At 41.0% G+C, this 15,863-nt stretch overlaps 4 protein-coding genes and 1 long non-coding RNA gene across 7 annotated transcripts in view; 2 read left to right on the top strand and 3 right to left on the bottom strand.

Annotated features, from left to right (window-relative positions):
* The window catches only part of LOC138959462 (uncharacterized), a 381,943-nt gene that overhangs the window by 33,392 nt on the left and 332,688 nt on the right, over positions 1–15,863 (top strand). The gene's annotated exons all lie outside the window — the stretch shown is intronic.
* The window catches only part of LOC138959457 (innexin unc-7-like), a 61,813-nt gene that overhangs the window by 26,807 nt on the left and 19,143 nt on the right, over positions 1–15,863 (top strand). Inside the window, exon 2 of one of the 2 annotated variants that reach the window (XM_070330956.1) lies at positions 14,503–14,746. The exons of the other annotated variant lie outside the window; for it this stretch is intronic. Coding sequence (XP_070187057.1) covers positions 14,745–14,746 — 2 coding nt within the window. The 5' untranslated portion in view covers positions 14,503–14,744. The remainder of the gene's footprint in view (positions 1–14,502; positions 14,747–15,863) is intronic. 2 annotated transcript variants of the gene reach the window in all.
* Positions 278–3,082, bottom strand: LOC138959453 (uncharacterized). Of its 2 annotated transcripts, none has more exons than XM_070330954.1 (4): positions 2,840–3,082; positions 1,570–1,848; positions 1,029–1,221; positions 278–567 (listed from the first exon to the last, which is right to left on the bottom strand). In XM_070330954.1, the coding sequence occupies exons 1-4, from the start codon at positions 2,928–2,930 to the stop codon at positions 324–326; spliced, it is 807 nt and encodes a 268-aa protein (XP_070187055.1). In that variant the 5' UTR covers positions 2,931–3,082; the 3' UTR covers positions 278–323. The 2 variants fall into 2 exon arrangements, with proteins under 2 accessions (XP_070187055.1, XP_070187054.1); XM_070330953.1 differs by having other exon boundaries at positions 1,570–1,759.
* LOC138960294 (uncharacterized) lies at positions 3,077–5,475 on the bottom strand. The gene is made up of 4 exons (XM_070332132.1): positions 5,385–5,475; positions 4,134–4,412; positions 3,593–3,785; positions 3,077–3,131 (listed from the first exon to the last, which is right to left on the bottom strand). Exons 1-4 carry the CDS (start codon positions 5,473–5,475, stop codon positions 3,077–3,079), a joined length of 618 nt encoding a protein of 205 aa, XP_070188233.1.
* On the bottom strand, positions 9,350–11,080 carry LOC138960249 (putative nuclease HARBI1). Its single transcript, XM_070332063.1, has 3 exons — positions 10,735–11,080; positions 9,513–10,248; positions 9,350–9,477 (listed from the first exon to the last, which is right to left on the bottom strand). The coding sequence occupies exons 1-3, from the start codon at positions 10,984–10,986 to the stop codon at positions 9,350–9,352; spliced, it is 1,116 nt and encodes a 371-aa protein (XP_070188164.1). The 5' UTR covers positions 10,987–11,080.

Below are 15,863 nucleotides of genomic sequence, written 5' to 3'. Positions count from 1 at the left end.
GTAGATGTGCCCCCTCAACGTTCCTCACTTTCACAATTAACAGCACCTTCACACGCCATTTTCTCGCCTTACTTCACACTCTAGATTGTGCGGCAGATAGAAAAGAAATATGCTGTCAAAAATTTAAAACTTCATTCAGTTTAAATCAATGTGTGATGAATCAAAGTGACACTAGCAAACTTTTGTAAATGTAGCAAAAATTAATGTCCTGCGCCGACTTACGCACATAATCAAAACATTTTTTTTAATTGGGATTAGCAATATTATTGCTAATCCCAGTTAATCTATTTTATCATCCGAATAATTTCAATAAAGGCTGATCTTCATATGCTGTTCAAGCACTGCTGGTTTGTCATCAGGGTTAAACCACACACAAAAAACTTCTCTAATATGAATGTGTTCAGTGAACAATCCAATAACTCACCTGTTATCCCGCCACCAGAACTTATCCGGACAGGAGGGTTGACGGCTGGGTTGCCAGCGTTGACGTCTTCCATCAAGTCATAGTAAGCCCAGGATGACCTGGATTGCCCCGTCTTTGAATTTTTGTCCTTGATGGTGCGGAATCTGTTTCAACACATTTGAGCATATCAAATAGTGTTTTGTGTACCTGAATATTTCTGGCTAATTTCTTTAATTTAAGATTCAAAGTTTGAATATCAACTAGGTGCTCTCTGTAATCAGTGGGAAACTTCATTCAAATAATCTACCAAATTTGATGGCAACCCCACTTTAACACCTTACTTGTAGTTGTACAGATTGGCCGGGGGGTAACACAGAAATTCACTTCCTCAAAGAGACCTTCAACTGAGCTCAGAGAGTACCCTGCTGCTTTTTTTGCATAAGAAATATTATGGTGAAAATAAAGGGGAAAGGGGAGGGGGTGGGGTCCTACTGTTGCATAAGCTTCAGCCATGTTACTTTTTGGAGACACAATAACTCATCCGATAACAACCCCTGTCATACACAGGGATGCAACCAACATAATAGTAATAAGTCTGTGTAATACATTTTATTTAAACGCTCACCTTGTATTCAAACTCCTCCATTTTTTATCACAGGCAAATCCGCTGTAGCTGTAACCACGACGGTTAACAGCTGTAGAAACCTTGGTCCATACTTGATTTTTCTTAAATGCATTGGATGAAAACAAGTGCTGGTGGCTTCTGACCTCCTCTATCAGCAGCAGGACTGCAGGCTGCGTCCAGCTGATCGGCATGGCTGAGAATAAAAATAAGAAGAACTGCAAGATATGCTCCGAAACAATGTATGTTGCAATAATTATCGGTTATAACTAAAAATGCATGATGAGATTGAGAATAAGACTTTAAAAATACAAAACTAGCCATGTTTATGTCTTCTCCTGGCAGTCCGGTCCCTGTGTGCAGTTTCAAACATGCTAATTGCTGTTATTTGTAATTAAAAGCATGTACTATGTACACAAAAACAAACTAAAAAACATCTTGCTATACAAAAAGAGAAAGAAAACAAGAACATGCAAAATACTGAAAAAGTCCGCGCTGAAAAAGCAAAGCATTGACTGTCAGTCAAAATTTTCATCCAGCTTACCTTCATCTAGGACTTGCAGGTCCCCCTCTCCATGATATGAAGGTCCAGGGACTGCCTCAAAAGAATGATGAGGTGGCGGGTCGACAGCTTGCGGCGGGCACTGGAGTGGCACGGCCTGGGTTTCTGTCTGGTATAGAACACGCTCCTGTACTGGCTGACCAGACGTCAAAGCCATGCCACCCTCTGCGATCTGCACCAGGTTTTGAGATGTAAGCGTGATGCCACGCCTACTGGCTTCTTGCGAAGCAAACTGCAGCGAGTAGAAATTCCCATCAAGTTCTGCAAAAATTACATTAAAAAACATTTATAATTTACTTCTTTTTTTTAACAATCATAATTTCACATTTATGTCAACTCCAAATACTTAATTAATCTTGAGCATAGGTTGAGGACAAGACATTTGTTTTCATTAACTGATACTGATAGTAACTCTACTCCCAATGTAAACACTCTCAGTTCAAACCCAGTGAAACCAACCGAGTGTCTGTTCCGTGCACCTCACAACATTCATGAACTCAAATGACTAAGTCTGGTATTAAATGTATGCATACATCACTCAATCAGGAAATGAACCACAACAGAGCAAGATCGGTATAATAAAGGCTTGAGGCTCATACACTGATACTGATAGCTATTAACAGTAACTGTTGTACAACGAAAGTCAATCACAACCAAACAATGTTACAAAAAGGAAGCCTTCGATGGCTTCATTTAGATAACTAAGATTGAATACAAAATGTTGATCCTTTCATTCTCCAATCAAATCAGTGCCAACAATGTTATTTTATTTTGAGAGGTTAACCCTAAAATATATAATCTCTTGAGATGTGAAGCTTAATCGGCTAGGATACTTGACATTCGTGAATAAAACTCGGCTAAAGGCCTACAAACTCACTCGTAGTCGTATTGAGATAATTGACCCGGATCGCAAACACGAAACTTTTGAAACAGGCGGGAACCACCCAAACTTGTGTAATCAGTCATAACATGAGAACCAGAACCCTAATCTAACCCTATCAGTATTAAACAACAGGCAATGTAATAACATTATAATATTAAACGATTGAGCATCCACACACACAAATATCGGTTACAATCACATTGTCATCCTTTCTCGGTCTTTTAACAGACTCACTCACTCAGACTCTCAGTAAAAAACTTGTACTAAAACTGACCGGTTCGCTTGTGGCGGTTTTTACCCCGCTAATCACAACTTTCACATTACAAATTCATCTTCATTAAACAAAGTCTAGCATTCCATAGTACTTACGGTTCTGCAGATGATGCCAAGTTCCAACAGGAACAGAAGAATTAAAGAAAGACCCATCGTCAAATGCAAATCCAAGCACAACCGACGCCATTTTGTCTCGCGAGGCAGACTGCCGCGAGCACCTACAGACTTGGATCGGCGAGCGACCGCGGGCACTTTTTCGCTCGGCTCTAAGAAACGGCTTTCTGTCATGCGCACTGCGAGCGACCCGTGGCAGCCCGCTCTGGGCAACTCGTCTCAGGATGACCTGGATTGCCCCGTCTTTGAATTTTTGTCCTTGATGGTGCGGAATCTGTTTCAACACATTTGAGCATATTAAATAGTGTTTTGTGTACCTGAATATTTCTGGCTAATTTCATTAATTTAAGATTCAAAGTTTGAATATCAACTAGGTGCTCTCTGTAATCAGTGGGAAACTTCATTCAAATAATCTACCAAATTTGATGGCAACCCCACTTTAACACCTTACTTGTAGTTGTACAGATTGGCCGGGGGGTAACACAGAAATTCACTTCCTCAAAGAGACCTTCAACTGAGCTCAGAGAGTACCCTGCTGCTTTTTTTGCATAAGAAATATTATGGTGAAAATAAAGGGGAAAGAGGAGGGGGTGGGGTCCTACTGTTGCATAAGCTTCAGCCATGTTACTTTTTGGAGACACAATAACTCATCCTAAAACAACCCCTGTCATACACAGGGATGCAACCAACATAATAGTTATAAGTCTGTGTAATACATATTATTTAAACGCTCACCTTGTATTCAAACTCCTCCATTTTTTATCACAGGCAAATCCGCTGTAGCTGTAACCACGACGGTTAACAGCTGTAGAAACCTTGGTCCATACTTGATTTTTCTTAAATGCATTGGATGAAAACAAGTGCTGGTGGCTTCTGACCTCCTCTATCAGCAGCAGGACTGCAGGCTGCGTCCAGCTGATCGGCATGGCTGAGAATAAAAATAATAAGAACTGCAAGATATGCTCCGAAACAATGTATGTTGCAATAATTATCGGTTATAACTAAAAATGCATGATGAGATTGAGAATAAGACTTTAAAAATACAAAACTAGCCATGTTTATGTCTTCTCCTGGCAGTCCGGTCCCTGTGTGCAGTTTCAAACATGCTAATTGCTGTTATTTGTAATTAAAAGCATGTACTATGTACACAAAAACAAACTAAAAAACATCTTGCTATACAAAAAGAGAAAGAAAACAAGAACATGCCAAATACTGAAAAAGTCCGCACTGAAAAAGCAAAACATTGACTGTCAGTCAAAATTTTCATCCAGCTTACCTTCATCTAGGACTTGCAGGCCCCCCTCTACATGATATGAAGGTCCAGGGACTGCCTCAAAAGAATGATGAGGTGGCGGGTCGACAGCTTGCGGCGGGCACTGGGGTGGCACGGCCTGGGTTTCTGTCTGGTATAGAACACGCTCCTGTACTGGCTGACCAGACGTCAAAGCCATGCCACCCTCTGCGATCTGCACCAGGTTTTGAGATGTAAGCGTGATGCCACGCCTACTGGCTTCTTGCGAAGCAAACTGCAGCGAGTAGAAATTCCCATCAAGTTCTGCAAAAATTACATAAAAAAACATTTATAATTTACTTCTTTTTTTTAACAATCATAATTTCACATTTATGTCAACTCCAAATACTTAATTAATCTTGAGCATAGGTTGAGGACAAGACATTTGTTTTCATTAACTGATACTGATAGTAACTCTACTCCCAATGTAAACACTCTCAGTTCAAACCCAGTGAAACCAACCGAGTGTCTGTTCCGTGCACCTCACAACATTCATGAACTCAAATGACTAAGTCTGGTATTAAATGTATGCATACATCACTCAATCAGGAAATGAACCACAACAGAGCAAGATCGGTATACTAAAGGCTTGAGGCTCATACACTGATAGCCCTTTACAGTTGTACAACGACAGTCAATCACAACCAAACAATGTTACAAAAAGGAAGCCTTCGATGGCTTCATTTAGATAACTAAGATTGAATACAAAATGTTGATCCTTTCATTCTCCAGTCAAATCAGTGCCAACAATGTTATTTTATTTTGAGAGGTTAACCCTAAAATATATAATCTCTTGAGATGTGAAGCTTAATCGGCTAGGATACTTAAAATTCGTGAATAAAACTCGGCTAAAGGCCTACAAACTCACTCGTAGTCGTATTGAGATAATTGACCCGGATCGCAAACACGAAACTTTTGAAACAGGCGGGAACCACCCAAACTTGTGTAATCAGTCATAACACGAGAACCAGAACCCTAAACTAATCTAACCCTATCAGTATTAAACAACAGGCAATGTAATAACATTATAATATTAAACGATTGAGCATCCACACTCACAAAATTCGGTTACAATCACATCGTCATCCTTTCTCGGTCTTTTAACAGACTCAGCAAAAAGTACTAAAACTGACCGGTTCGCTTGTGGCGGTTTTTACCCCGCTAATCACAACTTTAACACTTTCACATTACAAATTCATCTTCATTAAGCAAAGTCTAGCATTCCATAGTACTTACGGTTCTGCAGATGATGCCAAGTTCCAACAGGAACAGAAGAATTAAAGAAAGACCCATCGTCAAATGCAAATCCAAGCACAACCGACGCCATTAATTTTGTCTCGCGAGGCTTCAAAGTTCTTCATCGGCTTGTTCCATCCATGTTGCTGCCCTGCTACGGACCTGGGAACCCATACAATTTCACTGTATTTTGTACGCTTGATTTTCTAGTCAGTCGGTGGATAAAACATGCCGCGACAAATAGTGCTAGACTTTTCTTCACAGACCACATACCAAAGCTGATCCAGGATTTTGACACGTTTGCAGGTTTTGTCGGTAATCAGTGAAAGCAGTACTGTATTTGTGTTAGATGTTTTGTTCAATTTATTTTACTTGTGACGAATACTGTTTAGAGTATACTCATTTTTCAAAAAATGAGCACTGGACTTGTGATCGAAAGGTCGCATGTTCGAATTCGGGCCGGGCCGGACACGGGTCAACTTTATGTGCAGACCCAGAGACGGAAGCCATGTCCCACCCCCGTGTCATCACAATGGCACGTAAAAGACCTTGGTCATTCTGCCATAAGTGCAGGTGGCTGAATACACCTAAACACGCAGACACCTGGGTAGCGCGACTCCGTTGCTGCTAGCTTTCCACTGGGAGGAAGCGACCTGAATTTCCCAGTGATGGGACAATAAAGTAATGAAAATGAAAAAAATGAAAGTATTTGTTAGAATCCTGACTCCTTGGCTAAATTCCATATTTCTTAAATTGCTTGTTCAGTCAGACAATGGATATTTTTAGTGAGAAAATGTCCTCTGTTGCAGAGAACCATCCCCAACCTGACAGACATGGGGCAGTAGAGGGACAAAGGCCCCCAGCGTTGGCTAGGGAGCTGTTGTTCAATTCCCCAAAGCTGACTTCGCGGAAGAGGAAACGTCAGGAACCGGAGCCCCCTGCATGGCTGAAACAATTTTCGGAGCAAAACTCGGCTCACATGCAGGAGTTCATAGAAACAGCAAGAATTAAAAACAACCTGCTTCAGCAGATGATTGACGCATACAAGACGGAAAAAAACTGATTTTGGCACTTGATTGCTTTCGCACTACTGAACATATGTTGCTGATCGGGGGGGGGGGGGGGGGGTTGGGGGAGATGTAAGGAGTTTTCATTGACTGACTTTAAAGGTGCTTGAAACGGCTGTAAATATTACGTGTCTACTTATTTCTTTGTGAACCCTTAAAAAAGGATTGATTTTTGCACAGTTATTGCTTTCACACTACCGTACATATGGTAAGTGTTTCTAATGATTTTGCATTGACTGACTTAAAGGCGTTTGAAACGGCTGTAAATATTACGTGTCTCTTTATATCTTAGAGAACCCTTTAAGGGTATTTGTGCATGTTATTTCAACTAAGTCACCGTACGTATCACCATTTATTCTTGGGTAATAACCTTACTTTCACATGTTCGCGCGGTAAAAAATCCTTGACTGCATGTATCTCATGATGAATCAGGATACTTTGATGAGACAACCCTACTGCTGGCATGGCGAAGGAGACAGCCACAGCAGGATGGTCGAGTCAAAGTATCACAATTTATCCTCGGCTTATTACCTTACTTTCACATGTTCGCGCGGTAAAAAATCCCTGACTGCATGTATCTCCTGATGAATCAGGATACTTTGATGAGACAACCCTACTGCTGGCATGGCGAAGGAGACAGCCACAGCAGGATGGTCGAGTCAAAGTATCACAATTTATCCTCGGCTTATTACCTTACTTTCACATGTTCGCGCGGTAAAAAATCCCTGACTGCATGTATCTTATGATGAATCAGGATACTTTGATGAGACAACCCAACTGCTGGCATGGCGAAGGAGACAGCCACAGCAGGATGGTCGAGTCAAAGTATCACAATTTATCCTCGGCTTATTACCTTACTTTCACATGTTCGCGCGGTAAAAAATCCCTGACTGCATGTATCTCATGATGAATCAGGATACTTTGATGAGACAACCCTACTGCTGGCATGGCAAAGGAGACAGCCACAGCAGGTTGGTCGAGTCAAAGTATCACAATTTATCCTCGGCTTATTACCTTACTACCACATATTCGCGCGGTAAAAAATCCCTGACTGCATGTATCTCATGATGAATCAGGATACTTTGATGAGACAACCCTACTGCTGGCATGGCGAAGGAGACAGCCACAGCAGGTTGGTCGAGTCAAAGTATCACAATTTATCCTCGGCTTATTACCTTACTACCACATATTCGCGCGGTAAAAATCCCAAACGGAATGTATCTCTTGATGCATCAGGATACTTTGATGAGACAACCCTACTGCTGGCATGGCGAAGGAGACAGCCACAGCAGGATGGTCGAGTCAAAGTATCACAATTTATCCTCGGCTTATTACCTTACCACCACATATTTGAGCGGTAAAAATCCCAAACTGAATGTATCTCTTGATGCATCAGGATACTTTGATGAGACAACCCTACTGCTGGCATGGCGAAGGAGACAGCCACAGTAGGATGGTCGAGTCAAAGTATCACAATTTATCCTCGGCTTATTACCTTACGACCACATATTTCCGTCTGTACATATAATCTTACGATACATAATTTTTGTCGCGGATTAAAATCAATGCAATCACTGAATTCTTTTTGTATGTTCAGGTGACCAGAAAAGGGCTACTGGTACTATTTTTTGTCGCGTTTCATTATGTAAATGCGAGCACGACTTGTTTGATTAGCTAAATGTTCAAGTCAAATGTACTATCCAGTTGTGAAATTTCTGCCTAAAATGTATTACTTTTAAATAGGTTTTACATGTTGGATATTTGTTACCCACCAATATTTCATTATGATTATTAAGAGTGTACTTCTGCCTTTATTCATCTGCTATCCAGCTTTGAACAAAAACCCATCAATGTCATTCACTGCTTTGTCTCCAAGTCTTTAATATCTTGGATACTTGTTTTTTTTTTATGTCTATTTCAAAAATTTCGTTTGTTACAATTTTGACTGATATCAGTGAGCACATATTTTGTCATTTGTATTTTCTCGTGGCTTCTTGCAGCAAGTGTAATTATTAAAATCATCCATGAACAGTTGTTCATGTGTTTGTATTTAATTGTTCTGCATGCAAGTCAATATCGCTGTCAACAGCTTTTGCCTGTGTCAGTCTTCTCTCTCAAAACACATTTACACTGCACAAACACATAATGGAATGCAAGACATTTTATTGCCATTTTTAAATAAAAGGGTATCGCACACCATGGCAAGCTCAAATGTAGAGGCATAGACTGGCAAACAAAAAATATAGGCATTGATTTTTCCGATATCAGAAAATGCTCTGCAAATTGTTTTAAGTCAGACTAGGACGAACCGTACACACATTCATACAGCATAGACACAATTCTGATACAACTGTCAAGAACTAGAAAGGATAACTTCAGCAATTTAGAAGCCCAATACAAAATTACAATTGAGAACTTCAATAATCTTCTATATGAATGAAAAAAAAACCTCCCCATATCCACAACCATGCTCTGCAATTGGTTCAAAGTCAGACTACAAAAAAACAGTAACTGTACACACATTCACACAACAAAAACAAAATTCTGATTCAGTCAACAAGAAATGATAACTTCAACACACAAATTAAAAAGCATAATACATAGAATTAGAAATGAGAACTTCAGTAATATCTTAATGAATGAGAAAAGCAGCAACTACCCAGCTCTGCAATTTCTTCAAAGTCAGACAAACCACACACACAAATAATACACAATTCTGACACAGTCAACAAGTAAACATGATACCATGGCATATGTCCGTAAAGTTTGTTATCTACCCCTTTCCGTTTAAAAAGAAGTTCTCTTCAAACATACAAAAATGCCTCAGTTCTGAACATTCGGAACATGCATGGGCACACAGAAATACAGTGCCAATGCTGGTTTCATGATCACTCTTATTTACATCAGCAATTCTGCCACTGACATTCTCTTTTCTGCTGCTGTCAGGTTCACTGCCACATCCCCCTCCCCTTCTACCGCGGCAACATCCACTTCCACTTCCAGTTCAATGTCATCTTCAATGTCACCTTTCTCAAAATAATAAAGTTATGCAAAACACAACATGCAAAGATTATGAAAGGGATGTCTCGAACAGACACCATATCAAGTTTCTTGAGTCGGCGAAACTTGCCCTTGAGCAGCCCAATTGCCCTTTCCACCTGCACTCGGGTTGAGGAATGTAAATTGTTGTAATTCCTTTCCACTGGTGACAAATGGCCATTGTCACGGAATGGTACCAGCAGGTACTCTGTCTGCCCATAGGCAGAATCCCCAAGGAGGTGGAATCCTGCTGGAAGGCGCCCTTCCTCACTCTCCAGCTTTGCTTGTAGGTCAGATGTCCGAAAGACTCGGCTGTCATGCACGGACCCTGCATTGCCCGTGTCCACATCAGTAAAGAGCAAGTCAGCCGTACACACAACCTGCAGATGCATAGCCGGGAAACCTTTTCGGCAAATGTAAGCAGCTCGGTGTTCGTCTGTGGTGCCAGGGATTTCAATATAAGTACCATCAACAGCACCCACTATACCTGGAAATCCACGCAGCTCCTGAAAATCATTTGCAATTTTCTGCAGCTGTCCATGGGGAGGCCACGAAATCACATCGCCTCTGATGGCTGTCAAGGCTCGGCAAACAGACAGAACAATCCGGTGCAAAGAGCCTTTGTTAACACCAAACCGGTCAGCAACACTTCGAAAGGACTCCATGTTGCCGACAAGCCATATGGTTGCCAGCATCTTCTTCTCCACTGAAATGGATCTGGACGACTGGAGATGCGGACCAATCCACTCACAAAGTTCCTAAAACACACCCAAAAAATTCTGTATTATGTTATTTGCCTGTCCAAAAATATTCAGTGCAGAAATATATATTACAAACTATTTACCCCCCCCCCCCCCCCTTCCTAAAATAGAAATGTCAATGTTTTATTACTTGTATGCACTAAAAAGTTTGTTTTCAAGGAAACATAAATTTACTGACAAATATTGAGTTTTAAGGTTTCAATATGCTATATTTTCATCTTGAAGTTTCACATAAATATATTTCCCTTTTGATCTTTTAAGGCCGACAAATTTGTACTTCACTTCATGCCGCCATGTTGAACATACATTCTTGCAAACATGCTGACTGCACTTTACAAAAATAAATTTATAACACAATCAACTGCAAATTAGATCATATCAAAATTGCATAAGGCACATTAAATTTTTCAGTTACACAGGAATAGTCAATAGAAAGCCACTGCAAGGAAATGTGTTAAACAAACGCAATGAAAAAGTACTTACTTCGAATGTGTCCGGAAACATCCGAAAGTGTTGGTGGAACTGCCACGGCGTGTAGCGTGGCACAATCTCCTCCGCGTAATTTTGGACGTGAACCGAGGGATCCACCTCTTTGGGAGATTTAGTCACCGACGCAGCTATCATTGTCAACATTGCAACGTTCTGTCTGACGATTTCAGTGATTGAATCGTCTGCTAGCTCAAGAAGTACAACTTTTTGCATATCTCGCATCATTCGTGCCTTCTTCGTCGCCATCTTGGCTCGCTCGCCTCGTTCTGAGCCCGTTGCCTAGACCAATACAGAGCGACTTTGCTTTGAGCGAGCTCTCGTGACTCTGAGCAACGCATGGCTGGTCCTTGATCCTTTTCTAAACTTCCGGTGCGGCACGACGCGATAAGTTTTCTGCTTTTTTCTCAAAGTATACTCTGTTTTACACCCTGTAAGCCTTCGATGCAGTTGTAGACATATGTCAGGTAATACCTCACCAAGTTGTATGGTGTCTGAGGCTGTCGTTGTGGCACAAACTTGCAATGAAATCTTCGATCGGGAGGTAACGTCCCAGGTCTTCTTAGATTTGATGTGGTAATGTCCTTGATGTTTACCTTTCGGGAGCATTATCGTCCGTTTTCTATACATATTTTACAGTCTAACACATTCACGCATTAAGTCAGCTGCTCTTCCCACCTTTCTTATCAACAGAAGGTCCATGCTCCGTGCTCAGACGTCAGTAGTCACTCCATTCATTGTCCTATGTATTCATGGGTAACGTCCTTGTCTTTTTCGCCAAGCAAGGCACAAAAGATAACGTCCTTGTTCATTTTTGGCGGGAACAATTGCATTACTGTTTTGGCCAGTTACAGTTGATTGATCTGTTCTAAATTCCCAACAGCGTTGATCTGGAAAAGTGAAGATTGAATGCTGCTTATAACATACACATATTTAGAAGCGCGCCAATCTGGCTTTCCAAGTTCTTTGAACTTTGTGAGCCCTTCAGTTTTGAGTACCGCCATCTGCCGCAAGTCTCGTATTCGGCAGCTTATGATATTTACAGCCTGGTGAAGGTCTGAAGGTGATAGGTTGCTGTTTTCCAGTTTCTCTCTCAGCTCGTCCACTGTTTTGCTTTCAGTGTCCAATCTTAACTTGGTCTCTTTCAGTGTAGGCGTTTGTTCATTGTCGAAGAGATCCTCGTCTCCATGACTGTCACTCAAACACGAATTGATCTTCTTGGAATCAAACGAAATCTTCACAGTGCTGGTTGTTTGTGAGAGGGTTTCTATACACTGCTGCATAATCCCAGGGTTTGCCTCTCCGACATTCTGTGTTTCCAAGCATTTAAGTGACGGTACAATGAAATTTACCTTTGCCTCAGATGAGAGGCATCTACCTGAAGATTCAGCAGACCCTTCAACAACTTGACCTAATCCTTTTGGGCCACCCATAAATCTGAGAAGCTTCCCACCAAAAAGCTTGTAAGCTGTTTGCCAAAACGTTTTGGTCTGACTTGCGTATCTCATTGCACATGTTTCCTTTGTAGAATAGAAAGTCACAACATCTAGAAAGAGAAGGAGCGCAATATTATCCATTGGCAATATGCCATTTGCAATAATTTCGTGAAGGGTGATCCAGTGTGACAACAGACCTTGTTTTTTTAGACGGGCTGCAGCTGCAGCTGCAGCTGCAGCCCGTAGAAATTGTTTTTCTTCTTCTTCTTCTTCTTCTTCTTCTTCTTCTTCTTCTTCTTCTTCTTCTTTTTCTCTGGGTCCTGCGGTTTCATGTTTGAATAACTTGCTTACTAGCATTTGTTTTCCTGTAGCATGATCAATTGTTAACTGACGGAACTTGAGTGGTTTGTCAGAATGCGTTGACTCAAGGTGCTCTTTAGTGGCGCGGAGTGAGTCAAATTTAGCTTCACAGTGATAACACCTGAAGTCCATCAGCTGAAACAAGGAACAACGAATTCATAACAGAGAAATACTCATGCTATTGTGTATTGGAGGGGAAGGGGTATTCAGTTTGAATGCCACCCTTTGAACTGTTGGCTTCATGATGAAATGCGAAAACACCCCAAAACACGTTAGTAGACTTGAGGAAACACTTGTAGTACCCCTAGAAGCAATTCAACGCTTGAGAGATTTTAGAACACATATATCAACTGTTTACTGGCCAAAACAGTGTTGCAATTGTTCTTTCAAAAAGTGAACAAAGACGTTATCTTTTGTGCCTTGCTTGGCGAAAAAGACAAGGACGTTACCCATGAATACATAGGACAATGAATGGAGTGACTACTGACGTCTGAGCACGGAGCATGGACCTTCTGTTGATAAGAAAGGTGGGAAGAGCAGCTGACTTAATGCGTGAATGTGTTAGACTGTAAAATATGTATAGAAAACGGACGATAATGCTCCCGAAAGGTAAACATCAAGGACATTACCACATCAAATCTAAGAAGACCTGGGACGTTACCTCCCGATCAAAGATTTCATTGCAAGTTTGTGCCACAACGACAGCCTCATACACCATACAACTTGGTGAGGTATTACCTGACATATGTCTACAACTGCATCGAAGGCTTACAGGGTGTAAAACAGAGTATACTTTGAGAAAAAAGCAGAAAACTTACCGCGTCGTGCCGCACCGGAAGTTTAGAAAAGGATCAAGGACCAGAACTCCAGTACCATAGTTAACAGGGTGTGGAAGGGTTTGAAAGCAGAGTGCAAACATCGGCTATTTCCGAGTGCAGAAGCGATGATTTACAGTCAGGGGTACAAACATGAAGTTAGCGCAAAGAATCAGTACCACGATTATGTGTTTTATATCAAATTACCCACTTGATATACATTTTGTTCTAATGCTCCTTAGAATGTAGAAACAATTCCCACTGGTATAGCAAAACATCGGGGCAAACTGAATGATTAAATTTAGTTTGATGTTTATCGAAACTAACAGTTACTTTCCCTTTCGTGTAAACCATCTGGTAAAAGTCTTCAGATTAGTTTTACATGAGGTAAGAACACCTTTTCACTTGGACCTGTGTACCAACAATCAGCGGCCTGGCTACTTACTGTAGACAGTTGGATTTTGTTGTTTACTAAATCAATTTTGCAGATTGCTACTGGTTGTCCTCCAGAAAAAAAAAACAAATCTGTACAGAGAGTAGCACCAAGGCTGTTTATTTTCCTTATATGTTTTCAAGTGGAGGCATGCTCTTCCATCATGTTCAAAGTTTGAACTGACCCGTGGTTGTACACACGGTCCTTCACACGAGACGGAATACATTTATGTTTTAGCAACCATTTATCGAAAGGCAAGATAAAAGTCAGTTGAATGATCATGATCGACGAACACGAGATATTTCGCAGTTTTTTTTAAGTGGCACTGCCACTTAAAATATTGAACGTTAACTGTCGTTCGTAATTTTTGGTCCATTTCGAAACCTGAACAAGTGCTCCCGGAACCCATAATGATTTCATCCAGAAACGAGAACTGTCAAAAGCGTATGATAGCTGAAGTGCAGAACAGTGTGTCGAGTGTGGGATTCAAGGCACTCATGAAAACATTTCCAAAGATTCCGATGAAAAGAGCGTATTATATTAATTTTCAAGATGTATTCCCTACAGAGGTCACCTTGTGACAATGCAAGAACAAGCAAGGGACACGGATGCAGAGGGTGGTGGATGAGGGGCGAGGTGGGGGTGGGGGCAGGCAAAATTATGACGCTGTGACAATACCACGCTAAACTTAGACTAAGTTTGGGTCTTGGGTTTTTCTCAGAAATGGCTGACGCCCTCAAAAACGACACGCTGTAACGTGACACGACAACGAAGGAAACGGCGCACGCTTGCGAGGCCTACATTAATTTTTTAGGATCTGATCTGAGTCGACCAAATACTGCCACATTGTATTAGGACGTTGCAAAGACGAGGAAGTCTTCCAGTTTGAAGGCGACTCCCAAGACCTCTGCTTCACTTCTCGTCATTGTTTAATAAGGAAAGGCATCTTGTGTACCAACAACTATGTGAGTGATTTTTAATATTTAATCTTGCAACAGCCTTCCGTTTCAACTTATTATCATGAAACAGTTGTCTGTTACAATTTTTTGGGTTCGTTTATCTTTTTCTTTGCGTGTATTAATGTTTATGTTATTGTTTTTTTTCACTGCCTTTTGACTTCTATTTTCGTTCTTACAAATGCTACGAGTACAATGATTTTGGTTATTTGTTCTTGCCTTTACTCTTGTTCGTATTTGCAGTCTTGACATGCGGCTAACGGGAGGACGTCAGCCAGGCGTCAGCCAAAATTAACTTCAGACTGAATGTTTCTCCGCATATTTCAAGGGGTACAATTATCTTGAGGGAGAAATGCATGTCAAGATCTTGCAACTGAAGCAGATTTGTGATGTAATTCGATCGATTTTACCCCAAATTCGATTTTTTCGAAAAGTCAGAAAACGCACCGAGCGGTTACGTCCCTTGAATAAGAAAAATATTTTGCGTTGAACTTGAAGCTGATTTCAAAGTCAAAATACCATTTCTCATCACAAATAAGAGCCCAAAGGGGGAATAGTCAGTATTAAGTTTGTGTGAGATAAACAAACCCGGCTGACGTCCTCCCTACAGCTGCAAGTGCAGTCTTGCGGTCACCCTGAATCTTGCATGTGGTCTGTGTTTCTTTTCGTTTTGGTTTAAGCGTTATTCAGTTTGATATGCACAATCGTTTAACAAAAACAAATAACAAGCAGACTACTTATGAACACGTTCTAAAAATAATAAGCAATGCACCTCCACGATTACAACATGGCGTGTTGTTCTTGTTGCTGTTGTGTCACGTGCCAGCGTCTCTGCAGACTGTTGTTCTTGTTGTTCTCCGTTTATCGCAGTTTACGTACTTTTCTCGCCCTTTCGATAATTTGTTTCCATTTTCCTCGGTTTTATTTTTGTGTGAGAAGCTGCTTCAGTCTTTGCAAGCGACAATTTTGTTGTTGTTGGCGTTGTTCCTGTTGTTAATGTTTTTACTACACATTACAAAATCATATCTCTTGTTCCTTTGTGAATGGAGAGAGAGAGAGAGAGAGAGAGAGAGAGAGAGAGAGAGAGAGAGAGAGAGAGAGAGAGAGAGAGAGAGAGAGAGAGAGA

This window comes from Littorina saxatilis, linkage group LG2 (assembly GCF_037325665.1).
Source record: "Littorina saxatilis isolate snail1 linkage group LG2, US_GU_Lsax_2.0, whole genome shotgun sequence".
Lineage (NCBI taxonomy): Eukaryota > Metazoa > Mollusca > Gastropoda > Littorinimorpha > Littorinidae > Littorina > Littorina saxatilis.
This window is presented reverse-complemented; position numbering and strand designations above follow the sequence as displayed.